Source organism: Penaeus chinensis, chromosome 23, assembly GCF_019202785.1.
Source record: "Penaeus chinensis breed Huanghai No. 1 chromosome 23, ASM1920278v2, whole genome shotgun sequence".
Taxonomy (NCBI): Eukaryota; Metazoa; Arthropoda; class Malacostraca; order Decapoda; family Penaeidae; genus Penaeus; species Penaeus chinensis.
In genome coordinates this window covers 8,018,031-8,040,530 of record NC_061841.1, presented here as the reverse complement: position 1 = coordinate 8,040,530, position 22,500 = coordinate 8,018,031, and the positions used below count along the sequence as shown (strand labels likewise).

General features: G+C 39.8%; 2 protein-coding genes across 3 annotated transcripts in view; one reads left to right on the top strand and one right to left on the bottom strand.

Annotated features, from left to right (window-relative positions):
- The window catches only part of LOC125037427 (cyclin-T-like), a 21,804-nt gene extending 102 nt beyond the window's left edge, over window positions 1–21,702 (bottom strand). Inside the window, exons 1-8 of one of the 2 annotated variants that reach the window (XM_047630568.1) lie at window positions 21,521–21,702; window positions 13,042–13,252; window positions 12,454–12,577; window positions 11,157–11,202; window positions 8,133–8,223; window positions 7,513–7,798; window positions 3,575–5,754; window positions 1–2,339 (exon numbers count right to left, since the gene is read on the bottom strand). The exon at window positions 1–2,339 is cut by the window's left edge and continues 102 nt beyond it. In XM_047630568.1, the coding sequence (XP_047486524.1) occupies window positions 2,289–2,339; window positions 3,575–5,754; window positions 7,513–7,798; window positions 8,133–8,223; window positions 11,157–11,202; window positions 12,454–12,577; window positions 13,042–13,252; window positions 21,521–21,672 (3,141 nt within the window). In that variant the 5' untranslated portion in view covers window positions 21,673–21,702 and the 3' untranslated portion in view covers window positions 1–2,288. Of the gene's footprint in view, window positions 2,340–3,574; window positions 5,755–7,512; window positions 7,799–8,132; window positions 8,224–11,156; window positions 11,203–12,453; window positions 12,578–13,041; window positions 13,253–21,520 lie in introns of those variants that run through there. The other variant, XM_047630569.1, reaches the window with a different exon arrangement.
- A 424-nt stretch (window positions 21,703–22,126) lies between these two features.
- The window catches only part of LOC125037429 (KAT8 regulatory NSL complex subunit 2-like), a gene marked incomplete in the record, with an annotated part of 9,887 nt that continues 9,513 nt past the window's right edge, over window positions 22,127–22,500 (top strand). The window contains 1 exon segment of the mRNA XM_047630570.1: window positions 22,127–22,378.

Here is a 22,500-nt window from a genome sequence, read left to right as displayed (position 1 = left end):
TTGAACAGTTTTTTTTCGACTGATGCATCAATAGTTTTTTTCCGGTCCACAGTCAAACTAACAACACAAGAATAACATTAATAGTAAATAATAAATATATAAACAGAAATGGTTATTTCATGTTATGCAGGGTAATATTGACTGCTGGTGTAACCATGAGTGTACCTGAGGCGTGTGAACCAAAGTCGGCTCCCGCAGTCGCTGGGGGGAGGGGGAGAGGAGGGGGGAGGGCGTGCGGCTGCCGCGGGAAAACTCCATCACTTACAAGTCCCATGGAGTTTCAACAAACTTCTCACAGAGAAGAACTGACTTTTCTTTAAAAGCCGTCACAACATAACACACACATGCTGATGATACAAGCTCTGCGTAGTATGCTTATGATGCATAAGTAGTAAGTACCATACAAAAAATGTCCAAATAAAAAAAGATGATAAAAAAAGATAAAAATGAACGAGCAGCTCGAATATTAAACATATCTAAGGATAGATGACTTTCCTGGTTCCAAAGCCATGTTGTGGTTTGTGTGTTGGAAGTGTCTGTATGAATGTACGTGTGTGTAGTGTGTAGGTCGGGGTGGGGCGGGAGGAAAAAGGGAGGGGTAGACATATCTATGTGAGGGTGATAATAATTGTTTGAGGTGAAAGTTGTCACAACCACAGCCCAGCGGCGGCGAGATGGGGGCTAGAGGGCAGGGGGAGGGGGCCGTGGCGGTGACGCATCACAGCCGATGACCAGATGACCTGTGTAGTGCCTAGGTAGTCCTCCCACCACACGCAGAGGGTTGGAGGGGGAAGGAGGGATGCGGGGTTGGGGGGGGGTTGGAATGGGCAGCCGCAGAGCACGACGACGACAGCGACAGCGACGACGGCAGCGGATGGCGGACGGCGGCGGCGGCGGCGGCGACAGCGACGTCTGCAGCGGCCCAAGGCTCTCCTCAGGGGCTCTTCCTTGTACTAGCTAGCCAAGGCGCACCGAGACACTGACACACTGCCACACTGACCCGGCATGGCCATGCATGTTTTGCTTTTTGTTTTTCTTTCTTTATTTTATTTTTTTCGTATTTAAATCCCCATGTTACTCAAGCTGGTTGTGGTGGCTGGGTGGAGAGTGAGTGGGGAGGTAGGGGAGGGGGAATGGAGGGACGGACGGTGGAGGAGAGGGGAGTGGGGAGCAGAATAAGAAAAAAAAAAAAAAAAAAAAAAAAAACATGTAAATAATAACAATAATAATAATAAAAATAGAACTGGTAAGCAGTGAGGAAGAGAAAGAAGATAAAATAATGAAAGCATAATAATGAAAATAACTGGTAAGTAAATTAAATGGTTAAAGATGGATTAGACCAAGGATCACGGAAGGGGAAGGGGCGGGAAGGGGGAGGGGAGCCTTAATCTGGGGGTTTGTTAACACTGTGACCTGACTAGTCATGGAATGCTAAGCTTTAAATAAAGAGAAAAACTCACAACAGCCTGCCAATTGACCCGTAAATGTGCTGAGCGAAAGAAGAAGAAGAAGAAGAAGAAGAAGAAGAAGAAGAAGAAGAGTGAGTGAGAGTGTGGGGAAGGAAGATATAGGAGAGACGAGTAGGGGGAAAAAAACGAGGAAACAGCAAGGAGAGAGGAGGAGAGACAGAGAGGAGCAACAGCAGAAGTAGAAACAAAAGTGAGAGACTGTGCAGACATGAAAGTTACAAAGGACTTCCCTGTGTGCGAGCTGGCGATAGAGACCAAACCCGACTAAGCAGACAGCAGAAATACACTACACCTATGTAAGTGTGTTGTGAGCCGTGCCCAAACCACCAGCACCCACCACCAGCACAGCCCCGTTTGCACCTGACCCCTGACGAGCTGGGCTACACCACTCACTCTCTCGCGCTCGCCTCTCACCAACTGGCTCGCTTTTGAACAGATGTTAATTGGCATACTCATTTAAGGTAGATCTTGCAATAGTAAGTAAAAGTTCATGTATACTTCTAATAACCTATAAAGCCCTTACAATAATAATAACAATGATAATAACAAGGAGGATGGTAAGAAATAATCATATTGATCATCATAAAAATATATGTATATAAACAATCACTGATAATCAATAACAAAATAATTTATGGACAGTGCAAAACAACTGCCTGTCAGCTAAATGTCTGTGCCTTGTGGCCAAGGTCCTTCAGTGTATTTTCTTACTTTTTATTTATTCTTTTTTTTGTTCTTTTTTTAAACACAACACCAGCTCATGTTGGGTCAGGGAGGCTAGGTCATGTCAGGTCAGTTGCCTACAACTGTTTGCCAGTACTACTGCCTCTGAGAGCTCCACCTACTGGGATCCAAGTCCTTTATGGGTACCTGCAAAGCATCCAAACACCACTCAGAAACCCACAGGAAAACAGCTTTATATTAGTACTCCACATTCAAGGAGACAGGAGACAACTAGTATACATAAAAATCTAATGAAATGTTATGTGCAAATGTATATATATATTTTTTTCTCTTTTCTACAGGTGTAAAGTTGTTTGATTTTTTTCTCATTTTATTATTATTATTCTGAAGGCATGACATAACCAATAAAAAAGAGAGTTCAAAGACTACAAGTTTTAAGTAACAAGGAAGCACACAACATGCAAGGAAACACCAGTGTAACAACATATGAATAAGAGGACTAAATTTACCTTGGAAGATGTCTACAGAAAAAAAAGAATGCATTTATAAAAATATAAACACTTACATACAAATAACAAGCAAAGACGTTATACATATATATGTGTATGTTTGTGTACATATATACATATTACTAAAAATAATCTCAACACTGTGAAGTGTTTATATATTGACACCTGAGTTAATATCTGTGTGGAAAAAATGGAATGCAGCTAATATATGAAATATATATTATACTCTAAAATAAGCAAATAGGTCATTAATGCAAAATAAATATTTTATATGCACTATGCACTTCTTGCCAACACAATCCTATAACAACATTAATAAATCAACATACTTTATTGCATCTACATATCATTTTTTGTGATACTCTATAGAGATCTCTCCCTAAAATATTGAAAATCAATTGAGAATATCATCTGCTACTAACAGGGGAAGAGGGAAAGGGGGCGAGAACCAATAAATTATCACTCAGGGGGAGGAGGGGGTGGGGTGGGTGGGGGAGGCTCTGCAGGGAGGGGAGGATTGGATGAAGCTGTGGAGTGAGGCATCGGGGGGTGCCCGGTCATGAACGCGGGTGGTGGCGCTTGCATGTACGGCATCGGGGGAGGGTGGTGGTATGGCGGGGGAGGGTAGCTGAAATTGGGTGGGGGTATGGAATATTGCGGGTAGAATTGCTGGTAAGAGTAAGGGCCAGGCTGAATCATGGGCACCACACCAGCTGAGGGAGGGGGTGGGGCACCTGCAAGAGGGGCTCTGGGGTATTGGGCCTGTGTCCCTTGGAGATGCATCATTTGCTTTGTATGTGGTGGCAGTGGCGGCGGCGGTGGCTGCTGCTGCACCTGCTGCTGCTGTTGGGAATACTGGCGGTGATGAGCATTACCTCTGACATCCTGCTGCCTATAGTGACCAGCACCCACCTGAGGGGATGCGTGGGTGGACCGAGCCTCACTGCCGTTGCGTGGGACCTTGGCCGCCTGGATGTCCCCGGGGCTTCGGTCCCGGTCTCTTTTCTTCGATTCCTTTTCAGGACGCAGGCGGTCCCGACTGATCTTGATCTTTAGAGAGGTAGTAGGAGTGTCTCGGGCCAGGTCACCAGCAGGACTGCTCTCGGGGGAAGTCGACGATGTGCCTCCAAACAGGTCCTTTTGCTTGAGGCGAGACTTTTGGATCTTGAACTTAGGGATGCTGGGAGTTGTGTTAGCACTGGTGGTGTTTATGGGTGGAGCCACGGGCGTTGCTGTGGTGGAGTGGGTCCTCAAGGGCACTGAGCCTGGCTCTGGTGTGTACAAGACCTTGTCCTTTGCTATGGTGATCTTGATGGGAGCGCTGCCAGCATCCTCTCCAGGTCGGCTCCTGTCCCGCTCTTTGTCCTTGTCCTTATGCTTTTTGTGCTTTTTCTCCTTCTTGTGTTCTTTGTGTTCCTTATGTTCTCTATCCTTGTGCTTATCCTTGTCCTTATGCTTATGCTTCTTCTTCTCCTTGTGCTTGTGATGAGGATGGTCATGCTTGTGTTTCTTGTGTTCTGTGCCTGCCACACCCCCTACCATGAGGACAGTGGTGGGGTCAGGCTGAGACTCCTTCAGGTGATCAGGTCGCGGAAGCTTCATGCGCAGCACGTGCTCACTTGGGTTCTTCTGTACAGGTTCAGGAACTGCTGGTGCAGGAGCACTGTGCGTCGCAGCAGTGGGTTTTGAGGTCGCATTTGCCATGGCCAAGTTCTGCGCTTCGGCACGCACTTTAATGGGAGTCGCCGGGTCGCTGAGAGCTGTGCGATACTTGGTATCCTCCAGCTTCGTGACCATCGGCACCAGCTCTGCCTCGCCCCGCTCACTGTTCCGTCTCTCGCTCTCCCTCGACCTCTTACTGCCAGAGGAGCTCTTAGAAGAGTGCTGGGGAGTCGTCTGAGTCGGCTGTGGCGGAGGTACTGACCCGTTGGTGGCACTGTGGTATCGAGGATTGTGGTAGTTGGGTGCTGCTGTGGCACTGTCACTGACCCGCTGTTCGCCATTGCTACTGGCATTACTCACAACCCCAGCAGTGTTGCTGCTGCTGGTATGATGTTGTTGGTGCTGAGTCTGCTGCACCTGCTGCTGCTGCTGCTGTTGCTGACTTGCACCAGGGGACTTGCTCTTCTGGTGAGCTGGCTGTGGTAACAAGTTCTTATCTTCCAGTATGGTTGAAACATCAGGCTTTGTCTCACTATCGGAATTGTCAAACAGCTCATCTGGGGGCCCGTCATTTAAGTTCAGGAAATTATTATCACTCAAAAAGTCGTTCAGAGTAAAATCAGACATGTCACTATTATGGAAAATTGTGTTGTACTCCTTTGCTTCGGATTTAGTGTCTGACGTTTTCTCTTCTTTTATTTCTGTCTTTATCTCTGTTTTTATATCTGTCTTTACTTTCACTTGCTCTAACTTTGGCTCAGGAGGTTTACGTTCTGCCATTCTTTGTTCATGTTTTATTTCACTTTTTCTTTCTAACACTGCGGCATCTAAAGACTGTCTAGAGTGCTTAATATCTACTACATGATGCTGTCTAATGTCCGATACACTAGGTTTTGTCTCGTGTCCCGGCAATCTGCCGTCCACGACACTGCTACTAGTCCTGTTGCTTTTGTCAAAGCGATCACTATCACTACGTGCACTAATTTCTCTCCGCTGGTCCTGCCGAGCATCAGCTGTGCCCACCCGCAACGCCTCCAGGGGGGGTTGGGCATCTCCCCGGGATCCCTGGTTGGTGGTGCCATGGCCATGTGTCTTGTGGTTGGTGCTATGCGCAGCCGAGGCCTTGGCATGCTCAGGGTGGCTGCTACGCCCGCTGCTGCCCTTGCTGCTCTTGCCCCGGGAGCTAGGCAGGACTGAGTGCAGCGAGTGCGACGAGGCGATAGTGGCAACAGTGGAGGGGGGTGCTGACTGCGAGGAGTGTGAAGTTGACACCAGCGTGAACTGCCGGCCCTCGCGCGGGTCCACCACATCCCGGTCGCGCATCTTCTCTCGCTCGCGCCGCTCCTTCTCACGCTTCTCATTATATTCCTTAAGGTTCAGCTTTGGGGGCTGGGGGTGCTGGTGAGGCTGAGACTGTGGCACTTTGACGCCTGCAATGCGAGGGAGGACAGCGGTAAACAAAAGGTCACCTTCAAGTTTTACATTCTGGTATTCCCAAGTTAGAATTTTGGAGAATATAATGATTAAATTAATGACAATTGTTTACAATTACAAATCAATAGAAAAACGTATTTACACAACAGACTAAAATTGGAATGTTCCATTAAATCAAAATATACAACAGTCAAATATGTCAATAAAAACGTGAATCAATAAATGAAAACTAGTAATTACATTAAATGTAATAACCAAAAATAATACAATAATAGTAATAGTGAAAATAACAATAGTAGTAATAGTGAAAATAACAATAGTAGTAATTTTGAAAAAATCCACTGTAATGTACTGAATGAGAAATATTAAATGCTATTTCCACTTCTCCGTTCTCTTTGAAACATAAAACAACAGATTTCAGCTCATTCGGTTTCTCTTCCCTTTACTAAATCTGGAACATCTGGATCATATCATATCACATACATACACACGCACACACAAATTCTTTTATATAAATATTACATATATATATATATATAAATATATATATATATATATATATATATATATATATATATATATATTATATATATATATATATTATATATACACGTGTGTGTGTACACACACACACACACACACACACACACACACACATACATACATAAATATATATATATATATGTACACACACACACACACACACACACAAACAAACAAACAAACAAACAAACAAACAAACACACACGCACACACGCACGCACACACACACACACGCACGCACGCACGCACGCACACACACACGCACGCACACACACACACACGCACACACACACACACACGCACACAATGTCACACTCTATGCTTACAACCCTTTTCAGTATAAGAAGATACTGCACTTCTTAATATCATACAACAGGGTCAGCTCACCCCACATCCACTGGCCAAAAGTGGTGTTTGAAGTTTGGAAGTGATCTACCACAGAAACCACATAAAGAGGAGTGTGTAATGAAAAGGCATATAAATAAACCGAGGAAGAATTTCATATATGCTCATTATCAACAATATGAATCTATTCCTTTTAATAATAATAGTATTAATAATAATAATCTGAACATAGTTAATTATAAAATGTTCCTTTATCTGTAATAGGTGTTTGCTAAAAAACAATTCATTTTTGCTTATAAATTAGTGAATCACAGTGAAGCTTTCTATTAAACACATCAGATATTTACAACAATTTCTGAAAAACTATTACATGTATATATATCATCATCCAGCAATCATATTTCTAACAAACTAAATATATATCATACTTTAACAATATCTTTATAGACAATATTACGATGGTTTCGCAAACTGGTTTGTTGATAAAATTATTTGGCCATCCCTGACATGAAACAGATATTTTCTTCCTACTAATAACTGGACAGCATTAGTATTAATCAAAATCAGAATAATTATATATATAGGTATTATATAAACACACACACACACACACACACACACACACACACACACACACACACACACACACACACACACACGTGTCTGTTGTGTGTGTGTACACCACTGTCCTAAGAGTCAATAGATGTTCTACACTATAAAACATCACTGTTCAATGTAAATAATATAATCACAAGACAGGACCTCCAATTGTCCTTAATCCTACACTGTGGTCAGCATATGGTGAGGAAAGGGAAACGTCACTTTACTGTCACCTGCTAAAGGTAGGAGAAAAATGAGCGACTGACCTGATTTATTATGAGAGTTATGATCATGACTCCTGGATGATGGGACAGATGATGATGAACCTCCCGTTACAGCCCTTGAAGACGAGAGTGATGAGGATGATGAACCGCCCTGACTGCTCTTGCTCCGGTCGTCTGTGTGCTGGGAGGAGTTCATGATCTTCTTCAGCCGGTTGGGGCACTTGTCCAGAATGGCCAGGAACTCAGCTGTCAGCGTCTCCAGGAGCTCTAGCGTCACTGACTTGTCCACATACCAGAACCAGTCCTTGCCTTCTGTCGCCCGCTGGATCTAGAAGGGGAACAGGGCATTGGAATGGAGTTGATGTCCAGCACTGATGCGTTGAGGATTACCTTGGATCCTTGATTAAACTTTTGTATAAAAATGATACAAAGGTAAAAATAATTAAATAGAGCATAAAATGATGATACTGGTGTAGTCTAGTCTAAAAAAAAAAACTAAATTAAATCTTATTCCTTTCCATGAAATGACTTCATGGGCACTCAAAATTTCTTTCCAATGCATATCTTTCCGTAATGGAAAAGTCAATTACATCCTATCTGTGCTTGTTCTCAAGGGGGGGGGGGGGGGGAGGGAAAGAAAAAACGGAAGACCTTTCAATTACCTCATAATGGCTCCAAGTGCACACTATGTATATACATACACATGCCACCACTGTGGGTTTGTACTGTAGACACATCGTGGTCATGTGAAGACTGTGGGAGAGAAAGAAAGCCTGCAATCAGTGGTGGTAGAGGTGATGGAGAATACGAGATAAAAAATTAGGCCCATGAGCTGTCTTGACTTTATATGAGCAATCTTTGTTATCCCCAAAAGTCCAGTAGCTGAGAGAAGAGGTCCTGCAACCAGAGGTGTGTCAAGATAGCAACAACAACAGGCAAAAATTTTCATCCTCACGCCACATAGTGCGTGACAAACCTAGAAGAAAAGAGGTGTATATAGAGTTGACCAGAATTTGACATTGAGGTAAATATTCACATGTAACCTGACCTCCAATGACCCTCCAGCCCTTTGGGACTTGTACCCACACTCTCGCACTGACATATGAGCATTCATTTGAATGGGAACCATCAGAAGGCTTTCCACTATGAGCATGACACCCATGCAAAATTGTCACCCTGTTCTTATAGTTGACCCTACACTTGTCATGCACTGTACACTCATTATGATAGCAACCAAATATTATCAAAGACTTAACAGGTAATGGTGTAAATCTTAACAAAAAACATTTTAGTTTAATCTTACTGTTGTGTAAGTACAGGAATTATGAATTCTTTATGATAATTCTTTCTACATTTCCCTGCTAATGGTCAATATCTGACTGAAATTATCTTAGTGATATGGCAATGCCTCATCTGGCTCATGCATTGACAAAAACAATAACCAAGTAACTAAAAGCAAAGGCTTTAATTTTCCTATCACCCCTCAGTGCCTTGGCCATCCCAATTTTACTTGTCCTAAACTACAGGGTCTTTGCATGGGTAATGCCAACAGCACTTCAGCAATGATTCCCACTAGGCTTTAAGCTCACACTGCAAGCAGTGAGCAGGCCTTTGCACTGTTGAATACTCATCAGCCATAGGGCAGCTGCACATCCACTCTCTCTGAATTTAATCTTAAGATAAAAAACAAAAACAAAAAACAAAATGTAAATAAAAATTATAAAAAAACAAAAAAACAAAAACAAAAGGAACACCCACATCTATTGTGCCCAATAGTTGAGAGTAGCCTTCTGTTGCTTGCACAACATGGGGCAGAGCAAGAGGGAGCGCAAGAGAGACAGAGAGAAAGACAGAGAGAGGAGCGGAGCACTAGCTAGCCCAGTGCCACCAGGAGCAAGGTACAGTGGGCCCTTCCTTTCCCTCTTTCCTTGTTCTCCTCCCACAAGGTCTGTCCAGGTGAACCAATATTTGATGCTGTGCTTATCCCTCTCTACCTGTGTTGTTACCAACTCCCTTCATGTTGCAAGGTCATTATGTTTCCGTGTTGTATATGGATTATCAGAAAAGTGTTAAAAGTACTGAAAGGGCATAGAGATAAAATAAACATAAAATAAAAGGAGTTATAAATCAATATAGACATCATATTGGCATGCACATTAAAAGACATGAGTTAACAATACAATGATCAACAATATTTCAATGTGGGTACACAAAATTACAAATATACTAGAAAATAAAACCAACTTTTTCACAAGGCAGAATATCAATCGTATTATCTAAATATACTCCACATTTGCTTTATCTAAGACAAACATGCACTGGACCAATCTCCACTTTCTAAAATACACAAAATTTTCCCTTAAGATGAGCTACATTTTCAGCAGACACACTAAAGTTCATGAAATACTGTCATGCGATGTTGACTTAACATCTGGCATCATGCAATTTTTCCTTTCCAAAAGCAGACATATTAGCATGTCAAATACACTTATGGTATGAGTAGGAAATACTACATTACTTATTCTTGGCTATTCTTTGTGATACATTGTTGAGCACACAAATATTGTGGGGATTATAAAAACAAAAACAAAATTTCCCAACTTCTACTCTTTTGCCTGTTTAACACTGAAATATGTCTGATACATTATCTGCCAAAATAAATTCTCCATATTCTGCCATGCAACTAGTAAATACTCTACATGAAAACCTACAGCGAGGAGGCAGAGTGTGTGTGACTGAGAGAGAATAGGAGTGGAAGTAAAGGGAGATATGAACATCTACAAAGGACGGCTCAAAGTTCTCCACTGCGGATTCTGGTTCAGTCTGTACATCCATTCCCAATTTTGGTTTGAATGTCAGATTTTCCTCTACTGCATATTCACTAACTCTTATTCTTTGACATATAATCCTTTCTGCTACTGGCATACTTTGTGCTATATGAATTGCAAAATACAATAGTTCTTTAAAAAAGCCTGGCTAATTTGTTTAAACACTGATAGTCTAAGGATAGCTAGGGATAACACTAGTGAATTTTCTCACAAAACAACTACTTTTCTTACAAAAAATAAAGCAAATAAAATAAACAACAAATGGTACATAAACTTGGGGAATCATACTTGCAATCAAAGCCAGTCATAGATGGCTTGTTCTTTCAATATTTTGGATATAGTACTACCATAACAAAGTTCCATGTCTAAAGATGAAATAGTAAGAACCATTCATCTGTTGACAAAAACTTCTATACCAGAGCCAGAAATTTATAACAGCAACACTTACATACATCTTTTTGTTCTTTGAGTAACTTCTTTTCCATCTACTTAGCTTGAACTGCATTCATTTTTTGGTCACTGCTATCGTTACTGTCATAAACTAATTTAATATTACAATTTGATTTATCATTTAGGAGGGAAAGAAACAAATCTCATAGAGGATGGGCAAAATAATAAAAAGTGGATTATATAAAATAAAATAAAAAGGAATGAGAGGGAGACAGTTTGGAGGGGAACCCAAAGACCCTTGCACTGGGAGAGGTATAAAATCAACAATGATTATAATGGAGAGAAGGAGCAGATACAATGAAGCACAGCTGGTGATCTGCCACCTCGTTAATGGACAGTGTCTACAGGAGAGGCCCACTGAAACTTGCTACTGGCAGTAGTGACAAACAGTCAGCCAGTGATAATAACCTGCTGGTAGCCATGAAATACGAGGTTTGGGCCAAATCTTTGGTGGCTGTTGTTGGGGCGCACGCCAGGAGAGGAGCACCACAGCCCAGGTAGTGGGTGACCCGCAGCCGACCGCCCCACCAGGGCAGCCAACCACCGGGAAAAGAAAAGACAAAACGATTTAGAACAGTGTTGCATCATCAACTAGGTCTGGCAAACATGCGTCGCCTTGCCAGCAACTCCTTGATGTCTTTTTATTTTCTCTAATTTATTCTACTGGGTACTTACTTGCCTGGCATCTTGCTCCACGACCTGCAAAGTCACCTGACACCAATGAGAGGAGCTCTTACCTTTCTTGTGCTTCCAGTAAATACTTGACAGGTTTACTCATGGGTCTTCCAAAACCAAACTGTGATTCTTTTGCAAAAAAATGTCTATAACATATAGAACACTGTCTGAAAATCTTTACAAAATCATACAAGTATGTTATCAACATCTTATCTCTATTTTCTTATTTCAGGCATCCATAGGATAAGTTTATATTGATAATTTTTCAAAAGTTTCTAATATTAGATATCTAGAAACACAATCTTTTATCCTTATATGCTGGTAACCCAACCCTTGTATGTTACCTTGTATGATACCTTTTCACTGTGAACTTTTCTTTTAAAGGACTGGTTTCTACCAACATATTATGGATCAAAAGTTCATGTATAATTATAGTATGTCTACAAAACATGTTAACATATTTATATTTTCAGTATATAATGCAAAATACCAATTACATGAACCATACAATTATCATTCATGTATATAATTATTTATATCAATTCATAATTCCAGTATATAGTACAAGATACCAATTGCATAAAACATACAATAATATCAAAATAAATCAAGTCACCTTCTAAAATAATGTGAAGGCAAAACCTTCTATGACATTCATGAGAAGCAGATATAAGGATCTACCTCGCCATGAAAACTTCCAACTGATCAACCATTTAGGGCATGAACTCATTGAAGGTGTACTCTCAATGTAATATATACATTAAGAACAAACCCAAATTAATTACACAAAAATATTCATGAACACTTTTATCTCAAAATGACAACTCTATAATCACATCTAACAACAGTAATACACATTGAGGAAATACTGTGCATGTGAACAAACTCAAAACAGAAAATAGCACGTACACACTAGACCCCATATTAAGCATCAGTCATGAAAACCCATCTCTGAGAGAGATTCCACCGAGGTTAACAGGGTCTATGTGTGGTGCGGTGGTCCTACCTAATTTGTTTTTGAAGTACTCACCGCGGACGAGTTGGCAGCACTTGACCACGTGTGTGTGTGGATGGTCTATGGCAACATCAAAGCCCAGGGTCTGTAGCAAAATGTTCTCATTCACGACCAGCTCCTGTGCTCTTTCCAAATATGCCTGTATGATTTTTAGAGGAAAAGAAAAGAGGACTGGTCAGCAAAATAAAAGAGATGAGTGAATAGTAAGGAAGGGCAGGGGGCAAGGAAAAATAAATGGGATACAAGAATGATAAGTTTGCAGAAACATTTTCCAGTCTGCCTTTTCCTGGGTGATACATCCAACCAGATTTCTCTTATATTAATGCGATTCTTCATCATTCATGATTAAAGCAATGGTGAATGCAACTATGGTACCCCTCAATGTCAGCCCCATTGATCATGAAAGATACAGTTTTCTGAACTTCTATTGGAATATGTAAATTACTGTTCTTGCGAGTAAATAATTAGTGTGTAAAGCATACACACAGCTGGTAACATAGACAAATACAAGTACTGCTCATTCGAAGCAACCCCCCTCTCCCACCTCTAGAAGCAGCTACATACCAGGAAAACCCCCAAACAAATTTTCCTGAATCCACTCACCTCTGACTGTGTGTCCAGAGGCGGATGGTCACGGAACAGGCAGTGATAAGCCACTTTGATGACATGTTCCAGTTTTCTGGGTTGTTCCTCGACTTTGGCAGCGAGGAAGAGGGCAGCCGGTGCGATGGAGTTGCGGTGAAAACGGGTGAACGGATGATACATGTAGAAGCGGTGCATGTAAACAATGGCTGTGTTGATAGCCAGTTGGTTACTGAATTGCTGGTTAAGGAAAAATTGGAGACAAAGAGGGAAACACATCCAAGAGTTACCTTTATATATTGCTGTGGATGAACACTCAAAACAAAGCTGAATTAGAAGGAAATATGAATGTCCTTACAGTTGACAGGACAATTAATATAATATACAGACTGCAATACATAGCACATTTCATTTTACATACAGATGAACCTAATTTAATGTTACCACAATTATTGACACTTGTTTTAGTGCTTTATGAGGAGGAGGAGGAGGAGGAGAAACCCACCGCCTCTCCCACACACATGATATGAGAGGTATATTTGCTCTTCTAATGTCTTATTACTGAAGAGATAAAACAGTAACAAGCAAATAATTACAGTGTTAGCAATATTAAGTCTAAATAGACACTTCATATGCTATAGAACATAGGTTAGCACCTGATATCTAATTACTAAACAGTCAATTTAACCCGATGGGTCGCGCGAACTGGCGTCATAACAAACCGCTTGGTCTGGGGGGTATGCCTGTACGTCTGGGGACACGCTAGAGAGCATGGAGCGGGACACTGAGGTGGCGGACTCCTGCAACCAGTGTCTAGCTATTGTCAGAAATCACCAGAGTTATCACGCTCAGGGATTTCTGTTAACCGACAGTGATGGGTTAATTACAACACAATATAAAAACAAGTACCAAAGTCAACGGCAACCCTTGACACTAAAATCCTGATCATGAAATATTTAGGCATCTTTTTGGTACAGCATTACATAACTTGACCCAAGAAAAGGCTGCTTGCTTTCAAAAAGAGATAAGGTATTGCAATACTTGTTTGGTAAACATGAAGTGATATCATTACACATTTACATTTGGGTTTTGTTACATATTTCCTCCTCTTTTCTCTACCTTTCTGCCAAACTAAGTAAGTAATAATTATAGTATCAATATCAGTAATAATAATAATAATAATAATAATAATAATAATAATAAAAATAATTATAATCATAATAATAATAATAATAATAAAAAAAATAATATGATAATAATAATAATGATAATAATGATAATAATAATAATAATAATAATAATAATAATAATAGTAATGTGTTGACATATAACAAAATTTAATACAACAGCGAACATCACTTTTCCTGGTGGCAGAGAAATATGACAACCCTTCCTATATCCATAATCTGTCTGTATACATGGACACACCCACACTCATGCTTAGGTTCTACATATTAAGAAAGAGTGAAAGAAAAATATGCATTTCCCATAACTATTCAGGCATGGATTTCAAAACATTCCCTGATTTGTGAGAACCAGGTCCTATGTCTACAATTACCATAACATTCCCAACTATTTATAATGTTTTACAACTGACTTTACAGTTTTCTTCACAAAACGAGTAGTCACTTTATCCTGGCCTTTAGAAAATATTTTAAGAAATGAAGTAAAAGTCGAGTCCACATGCAAACTCATTTGCACTTAAAACAGCCATGCACAAGCTGCATGGTCCGACATTTAAAAGAAAAAACGAGAACCTATAAATGAGAAAGGTTTTGACATACAATGATAAATCATAAAATTATTTTTCAATGGTGAAAGTATGACAGATGTGATTTCCTTAGCAATGAGCAATAATATCCATCCAAAGATAAATCACTGAGAAATAATGTAAAAAATCTAAGCCTCCCTAAGTTCATTGTCTGAATGCATGCAGTGTGTCTATATAAAGGAGTACCTTTACCTATTATATTTAGCTATAAATTCTTTGTCAATATATTCAAGATGACATATACAAACCCTGACTTTGGAATTTCTGTGTGATAGTGTTGAATCGGCTGCCAGTGGTAGTCTTGTTGGGAAGAACACAGAGCAAAAACTTGTAAAGTGAGAACGTCTCCTCTTTAAATACACAACTATACAAAACACTCTACTGGCTGGCAACATTTTACCTAAGGAGTAATGACATCTAACATTTTTTTTTTTTGGGGGGGGGGGGGGGGAATAGGTGCATGAATACAATTGAAAACTGGTAAACATAATGGGTATGACAAATGATAAATGGAAACAACAAACAAATTACTCAATCCACCAATATGATATTAGCAATGGGTTCATCAACCTTTATCCTTGATTGATATATACCAATGTCACAGTTTTAGATAATGTACACCTATTTGGAAAGGGGGGGGGGAGGGGGGGCTGGAAGTTTGATTCACCTATATAAGGCCAATAACCTATGAAAGTTCCCTTCTAATTAACAATCCAGTCATAAGCAAGAATGGTTTCATGGGTGCTACATTGTGGAGATACATAAATTTCACAATTTATTTTCCTGGTTGCAAAACAACAAAACTATTGACCAGGATGCTAATGATCAAAATGAAGTCCAAGCTCTACCCAACTAGAACATGCATGGGGGACATTTATTAGAACTTATTAACCATAGTGCAGACTGTTGAATACTGGGTTTAGGGATGCTAATGGCAGTATAAATTATAACTGAATATACACTTCAATTATATGCACCCCCCCCCCCCCCCCGCCCATCAAGCAGATCCCTAAGCCTGTTAGATGGGAGAGAGAGGAGAGGAGTCAACACTGAAATTAACAGCCTATGACAATAGTCATAAAGAACAAATAAAATAACAAACGGGTATAACAAGCAATTTGCAGAAAATAAAGATAAAGCCTTCATCCCTTATCAAACTCTACAATTTTATGTTCATGAAAAAAAAAAAAAAAAAAAAAAAAAAAAAAAAAAAAAAAAAAAAAAAAAAAAAAAAAAAAAACTTTAGTGATACCATGGCCTCTGCACTTTAACACCTAAAATTGGGAGGGGGGGGGGTGGATCTCTCTCTTATGGAGTCTTGAAAAATAGTGTCAAATATAGAACCATTTTAAACTATTTTGACAAATATCTGTAAGAGGTTTACTGCCTTTACTAGAGTCATGTCAATCTACATGTAAATTCCATTTCCTAAATATAACACAAAGTATATTTTAATAACATTGATAGCAATCAGGACCTCAACCTATTCATTCACATCTTCACATTTCTTTCCTGTCCATGAACCAACTTATGCTATCTCGTGCAATCCCAATACCTGAGTTTCAACACTTTAATATTCAATGTATATGACAAAAGTATGGTAAATCCTTTTCTTCTGATTTCCAACTCACTCTCAAAGAAGAAGAAAAAGAAAAAGAAAGGACAACTGCAATACTTAGCAACTTAACATAACATTACATCACAACATAGCACAGCCAGTGAATTATAATCATCACTGTTTATCTGCTTTGACTTAATCAACTTTCCGAGATGCATCAAGAATGAAAATATATCAGGTGGACCTACAAACTAGTGTTTGTGGTGCATATAAAGTAGAAAATAGTGGAAGTATGATGTAATGGTTTGGGTGGTGAAGCAGTTGCCAGTAGGGAGGAGGCCTATTAATTTTATGATCCAGCAGACTTTAAGGCTTCCTAAGCATTCAAGATTTTGAAAATGGCAAATCTGGAATATGAAGATGAAGCTAAGGAAAATGTGTTATGTTCTGAGTGGTAGTCAACTAAGGATGAAATAGATAATGGATCAAATGTGAATGTAGAAAATACTTTTACAAGTATAAGGAAAGGATAATAACGAAATATATTAAGAATACTTCACAGATCTGTGCTTTTTGTGCAAAACAAGGGAAAGTTGCTATTGTTAATCCACTAGGAATGAAAAGATTTGAAGACATCCAAGAAGTTACGGTACACCTTGAAAACTTACCAATGAGCCAGGTTGCTAGAATAGCTGAACGTGAAAGGGGTAACCTTAGTCAAGGAGGGGAGGATAAACAATAGGATCTCTCAAATAAGGTTATTACATTATGAACAGAATTAAGGATGCGGACTTTGTACTTAAGTAAGCTATATAAATAAAGCGAGGAAGAACTTACTTATTAATTTTAATGAGTCTATAACTTAGAATAGTGACAAATAGAAAGAAGCAGCGGAAAAGGATGTTCCTTTTGAGAACCAAAGCAGGGTATGAAAGTTCTCACTGTAAAAATTGTCTCAGATTTGCTTGAGCTTTAAAAATAATTTGAACTGCTGAATTTTGTCTCATCTCTGTCTCAAAATGTAAGACAGGTGGAAAGAGTCCTATGCCATTTAAGAATAACCTCAGACAGTTTAACATAACAAAGGTTATAGGCCTATACACAAAGAAGTACATTAATATATATAACTTGACCCAAGAAAAGGCTCCTTGCTTTCATCAGGGATAAGGTTACGCAATACTTGTTCGGTAATCATGAAGTGATATCATTACACACACACACACACACACACACACACACACACACACACACACACACACACACACACACACACACACACACACACACACACACTGTATAGTATTGTATTATGCAATATAATTAACAGAAATGATATCACCATTGTCTAAGCACAAGTTACAGGATTACTTGCTGCGAGACTGTTGTAAATCATTCACAAATCTGAACGAGATGAATCTTGATATGTCAACGAATACAAAGTTTGCATAAATGTGCAGTTTTCATGAATGTCTATATTTTCATTTTAATGATTATGGTTGGCATAACATGACACCCTACTATAAGAATAAAAGAAGTTATTTGATGATTAAGGAGTAAAAATAATATTTTGCAGGTTCTTCCTATCCAAGTTAGTTTTGCTATATATATAATGAGCCATTTACAAAATGATAATGAAATCATTTGTGTCCTCTGGCTGATATTTTTATAAATACTTCATCCTTATCCTTTAACTCAATTAAAACGATAGAATTTAGCTAATTTGCCTATTGCCCAATTACAAACATACAAATTTCTGCAGAGTCAACAGTATGGCCAGATTTTCATTAACCCCTTGAGTCCGGGTGATGTGACCATCACATCATGAAAAAATACAGGGGAGGGTGACATTAACCTGCCGTCAAGGGAAAATCTGGCTGTAGGCCAGGTGACGCTAGCTTGCCATTGGGAGTATTTCGGCTGAAGACCGGGCTGATGGAAAAGACTCGCCACAAGTGCCCAAACCTATTGGGAGGTTTATTTTACTCATTTGGCCATTTTGCATTATTCCTATTGATGGAATGTAATATCCATGAGACGTGATTGGAAAAGTGCCGACTCGATGGAGGATGCCATTTCCATGCTCAGCATTGTATTCCTGGTGTTACGTGTGGTGAAGCAGATTGTATTACAGAAACTGGATAATTAAGAAGAAGAAGAAGAAGAAGAAGGGGGGGAGGGGGGAATGTTGACTACCTAGAGTTGACTACCTACCTATATGACTATTACATCTAAATAATTCAAATCAAATGGCAAATACGCATATTGAAAAATGGTCAAAAAGCTAAAAATGTTAACGTGTAAAAAGAGTAAATAATTTTTCAAATGGGAGGCACAGACAGAGAGGCAGCTCACACAAGCCTTATGCCCATATTTCTGGTAATTTGATTACCATGAAGCAACCAGATCTAATGAGTTAAAAGCATTTCTGGGTTATGAGGTTGTAGTCATGATATATATATATATATATATATATATATATATCAATATGTGCATTAATACAAGAAGTCACACACACACACACACACACACTCATGCACATACACTCATGCACACACACACACACACACACACACACACACACACACACACACATACATACATACATACATCGCACGCACACACACACACACACACACACACACACACACGCACGCACACACGCACACGCACACACACATGTATATGTATGTTTGTGTACACTATAAATGTATGTATGAATATATAAATATATATATATATATATAAACACACAATTAATATTTAAGCATTCAGTTGATCTACTTATCTGTTAAAACAATGCATTGATGATAATTTAATTTAAGCCAAAATTGTGACATACTGTGTACGAGGAGGAAGATGTCACTGATGCACGGATTCAGAAAAATACATATCTGCAGTCTATGACATTAGGGATATATTGGAATATATAGGAGCAGACTGCTAATCATATTATCATTCATCATCCTGAAGTTTGGAAGACCAGTCAAGAATGTGATGACATAATGAAGTCACAGAAGTTATTTTGGATATGGACACACAGGAAATTTTTGCTTATTAAAAGAAGTTGCTGCTATCTGTGGTATTTGCTCTGGTAACCCTGATACAAGAAAATGTACGTTAGCCACACCTACGTACATGCGTCAAGCAGTAAAGGGAATGAAGTCATTGAGTTCACTCTAAGCGTCATAAAATTTATAAGTCAAAATGACTCAAATCTAGAACTTTACCGATCATGGTGTCTGAGTCTACTAATGAGTACTTAAATAGTGCAATTTGAAGAGCTCTTAAATGATAAAGCAATTAATATTATGGTAATTAATGAAGAAATTAATTTAGTTTTGAGTATCAGAACCAGTGTACGTTACTTATTGTTTACAGGTCCCATTGGGCAAGAGTGCAGATTTTTCTCGTGGAATTTAGATCATTTTTGGATGTAAATGATATTATGACAAATTTATTCCGCTAATGACTTTTTAACATTATTGATGGTTTGCATCTATTCTGAACCCAATGGGGTCGGGTATGAGATATCTCTCTGCGTCATAAACTCTGGTGATTTCGGGCAATGTTTAGATGCTGGGCGTGGGCGTCCGCTACATGTAGCGGAACTTCCAGTTCCACTCACTCTGGCGCGTTGTCATGCAAATAGCGTACACCACAAACCAAGTGGTTTGTTATAACAGGTGTACACATGACCCATCGGGATGGGGTTAATGAACTGAAGCTGATTGCCAATTAGCAAAGGTATTTTTCATGTGCAGTTAGCCAGCGTCAACTTGAGTGTCCTAAACAATTCTTCACCTGTTAGGGAGTTTAAGAATAACAGTCTAAAATACAAGGTTTAAGCCTTGACTTCCTCACGAGTGCTGAAAAATCATGTCTACTGCAGCCTAATACAGACATAGCCAGGTAAATGGGTTTCCCAAATTTCTGATTTTTTGCTCAAGCAACTACAGCATGTGATTCCCAATATGTGGTTTGGTTCAACAGGCAGAAGTTTCATCACTGTTAGGCAAATAATAGATAGATAATTGTGGAAAACGAGACTAATAACTTTCATAAGCAACTGAAATATATGGACGCTGATAAGCATCTTCAACAAACCAAGATTTATATAAACTATTCTTCCTCGTAAAAGGATTACTCTCGAGCTAATGACCACTAGACGGGTTACCTATGGGTACTGGCTCTCCACTTGATTTGAGAGAATTGTTACGAGTGATGCAACCATTCAAAGGAGCTCGCACACAAGCTATAGAGGGAGGAACGATCTTTGTAATGGGGAGTTTTACTAGCACCGATTTACACGCCTTTCAGTTTACACCCCCGCAGCTGTACAAAAGCCTTTCTCCTTATATCAGAAATGAAAATATTAAGGTCATTATTAAGTTGGAAATGTATTTATACTCCGAGTGTTACGATCTGCAGGACGCGGCCAAGAATGCAGCACACGCAATTTGATTCACTAGCAGACTTAATAAAATGGTATTACAAGATTTGAAAGAGTAATTATTCTTGTAGAGTGCTCTAGAAGAGCGAGACCTGATAATAAATAAATAAAAAAACACAATATAATGCAATTCATCACAACACAGCACAGCATGGTAACCCCCACAGCAATATAATGTTACAAATAAACTTTCAACACAACTTGCAGGCACATACCACCACATGGGAATAAATAGCGCAACATAGCACAACACAGCAACTTAGCACAGCATAACACGACACGGGCACCAGTCCTCCCCACACGAGACGCTCTTTCAGCCAGCCCTGGGCGGCATTCCACCCCTCCCCGGCTAGGAAAACATCACACCGCTGCTCCTCCTGACTGGGGGAAAAATGCAAGAGAGACCGGGTTTTCTTCTGCGTCTCGGGGGGGAAATGAGGAAAAAATTCCCTCCGAGAAGGCGATCATGTGAGCAAACATGGCTGACACGAAGCACGGGGACAGGCTCCTCACACTTCACCAACACTTTTCTCGCTTGCCCGACGTCTATACGGCGAGAAACCAACACCGATGGAAACCCCGACACCCAGAGAGGAAAGCACGAGAGGAGATCGAGCCTCGGATCTCGCGAAAGGGGAAATTTCACGCTGAACATGATGACGTGAGATGCCCCAAGGCCGAGAAATGCGAGACACAAAACACTCTCTCAACGAAAGGATACACTTGCAGCCGCTGGCCCATGTCCTGGATCAGATTGGCGCCTTGCTGTCGGTACGATAGCTCTTTTTCCGCGTCGATCCCGCATCTTCTGGAGGGCGAGTTGTTGATTTCTTCCTTGGTAAAATACCATCTCTCCTCCGCCGCCATGAGCATCAACACCGGACTGCGTGACGTCACAGGAAGCTCGCGGGTTCCAACACTTTCTTGGTCTAATTTTACGCCGAATATTTGCTCTCTGGCATTTTGATACGTTCTTTTTTATACTAAAACATGTAAAATACTATATTATTATTTTAAAAGACAAAGCATTTTGCTTGAGAAGTATGCTTACTGAGATAATCGACTTCGTACCATGAATCCGTTTTTGGAGAGACTTTGTTGCTTTAAGTGCAGCAACTAGCCATTCCCACATGCCAGAATATTTAAAAGCGAATGTGAAGTTTTTCTCCTTATCAAACCTAAAATTACCCATCAATGTATTTTTTCTAATCCATAGTCGATACAATAACACGATTTGTGAAGGCGTCTTACCAATTATGTATTGTTTTACATTTTTTAGAAGAGTTGAACTCCGCGGCGGGAGGTAGAGAATGGCAGGTTCCTGGAATATGTTGCGACAGTTTACAGGGAAACTTAGTGACGCTATGTTGTACAAGGTTCGAATGGCTCTTTCTCTTGCCCTTTTGACCAGTACCCTTGAGTGATAGTGCCAGAAATGATGATTATAATTCCCGTTAATGTCGCGAGTGTTGATCTGTTCAGTGGAAAGAAACGGGCGAGTGTTCTTTGACGTGGATAGAGCATATCGATGAGGAAATACATATTTTCCAGCCATCGGCTCGGAGTTCGTATAGAGAGAGTGAGTATAAAACTGTAATTTCACCCTTTTTAATTTCTTTTCGTACATTAATCAAACGAATGAAATAAACAAAAATATAAATAATAACATTTCAAAAACTAAACATCACCTTTTCATGCTTT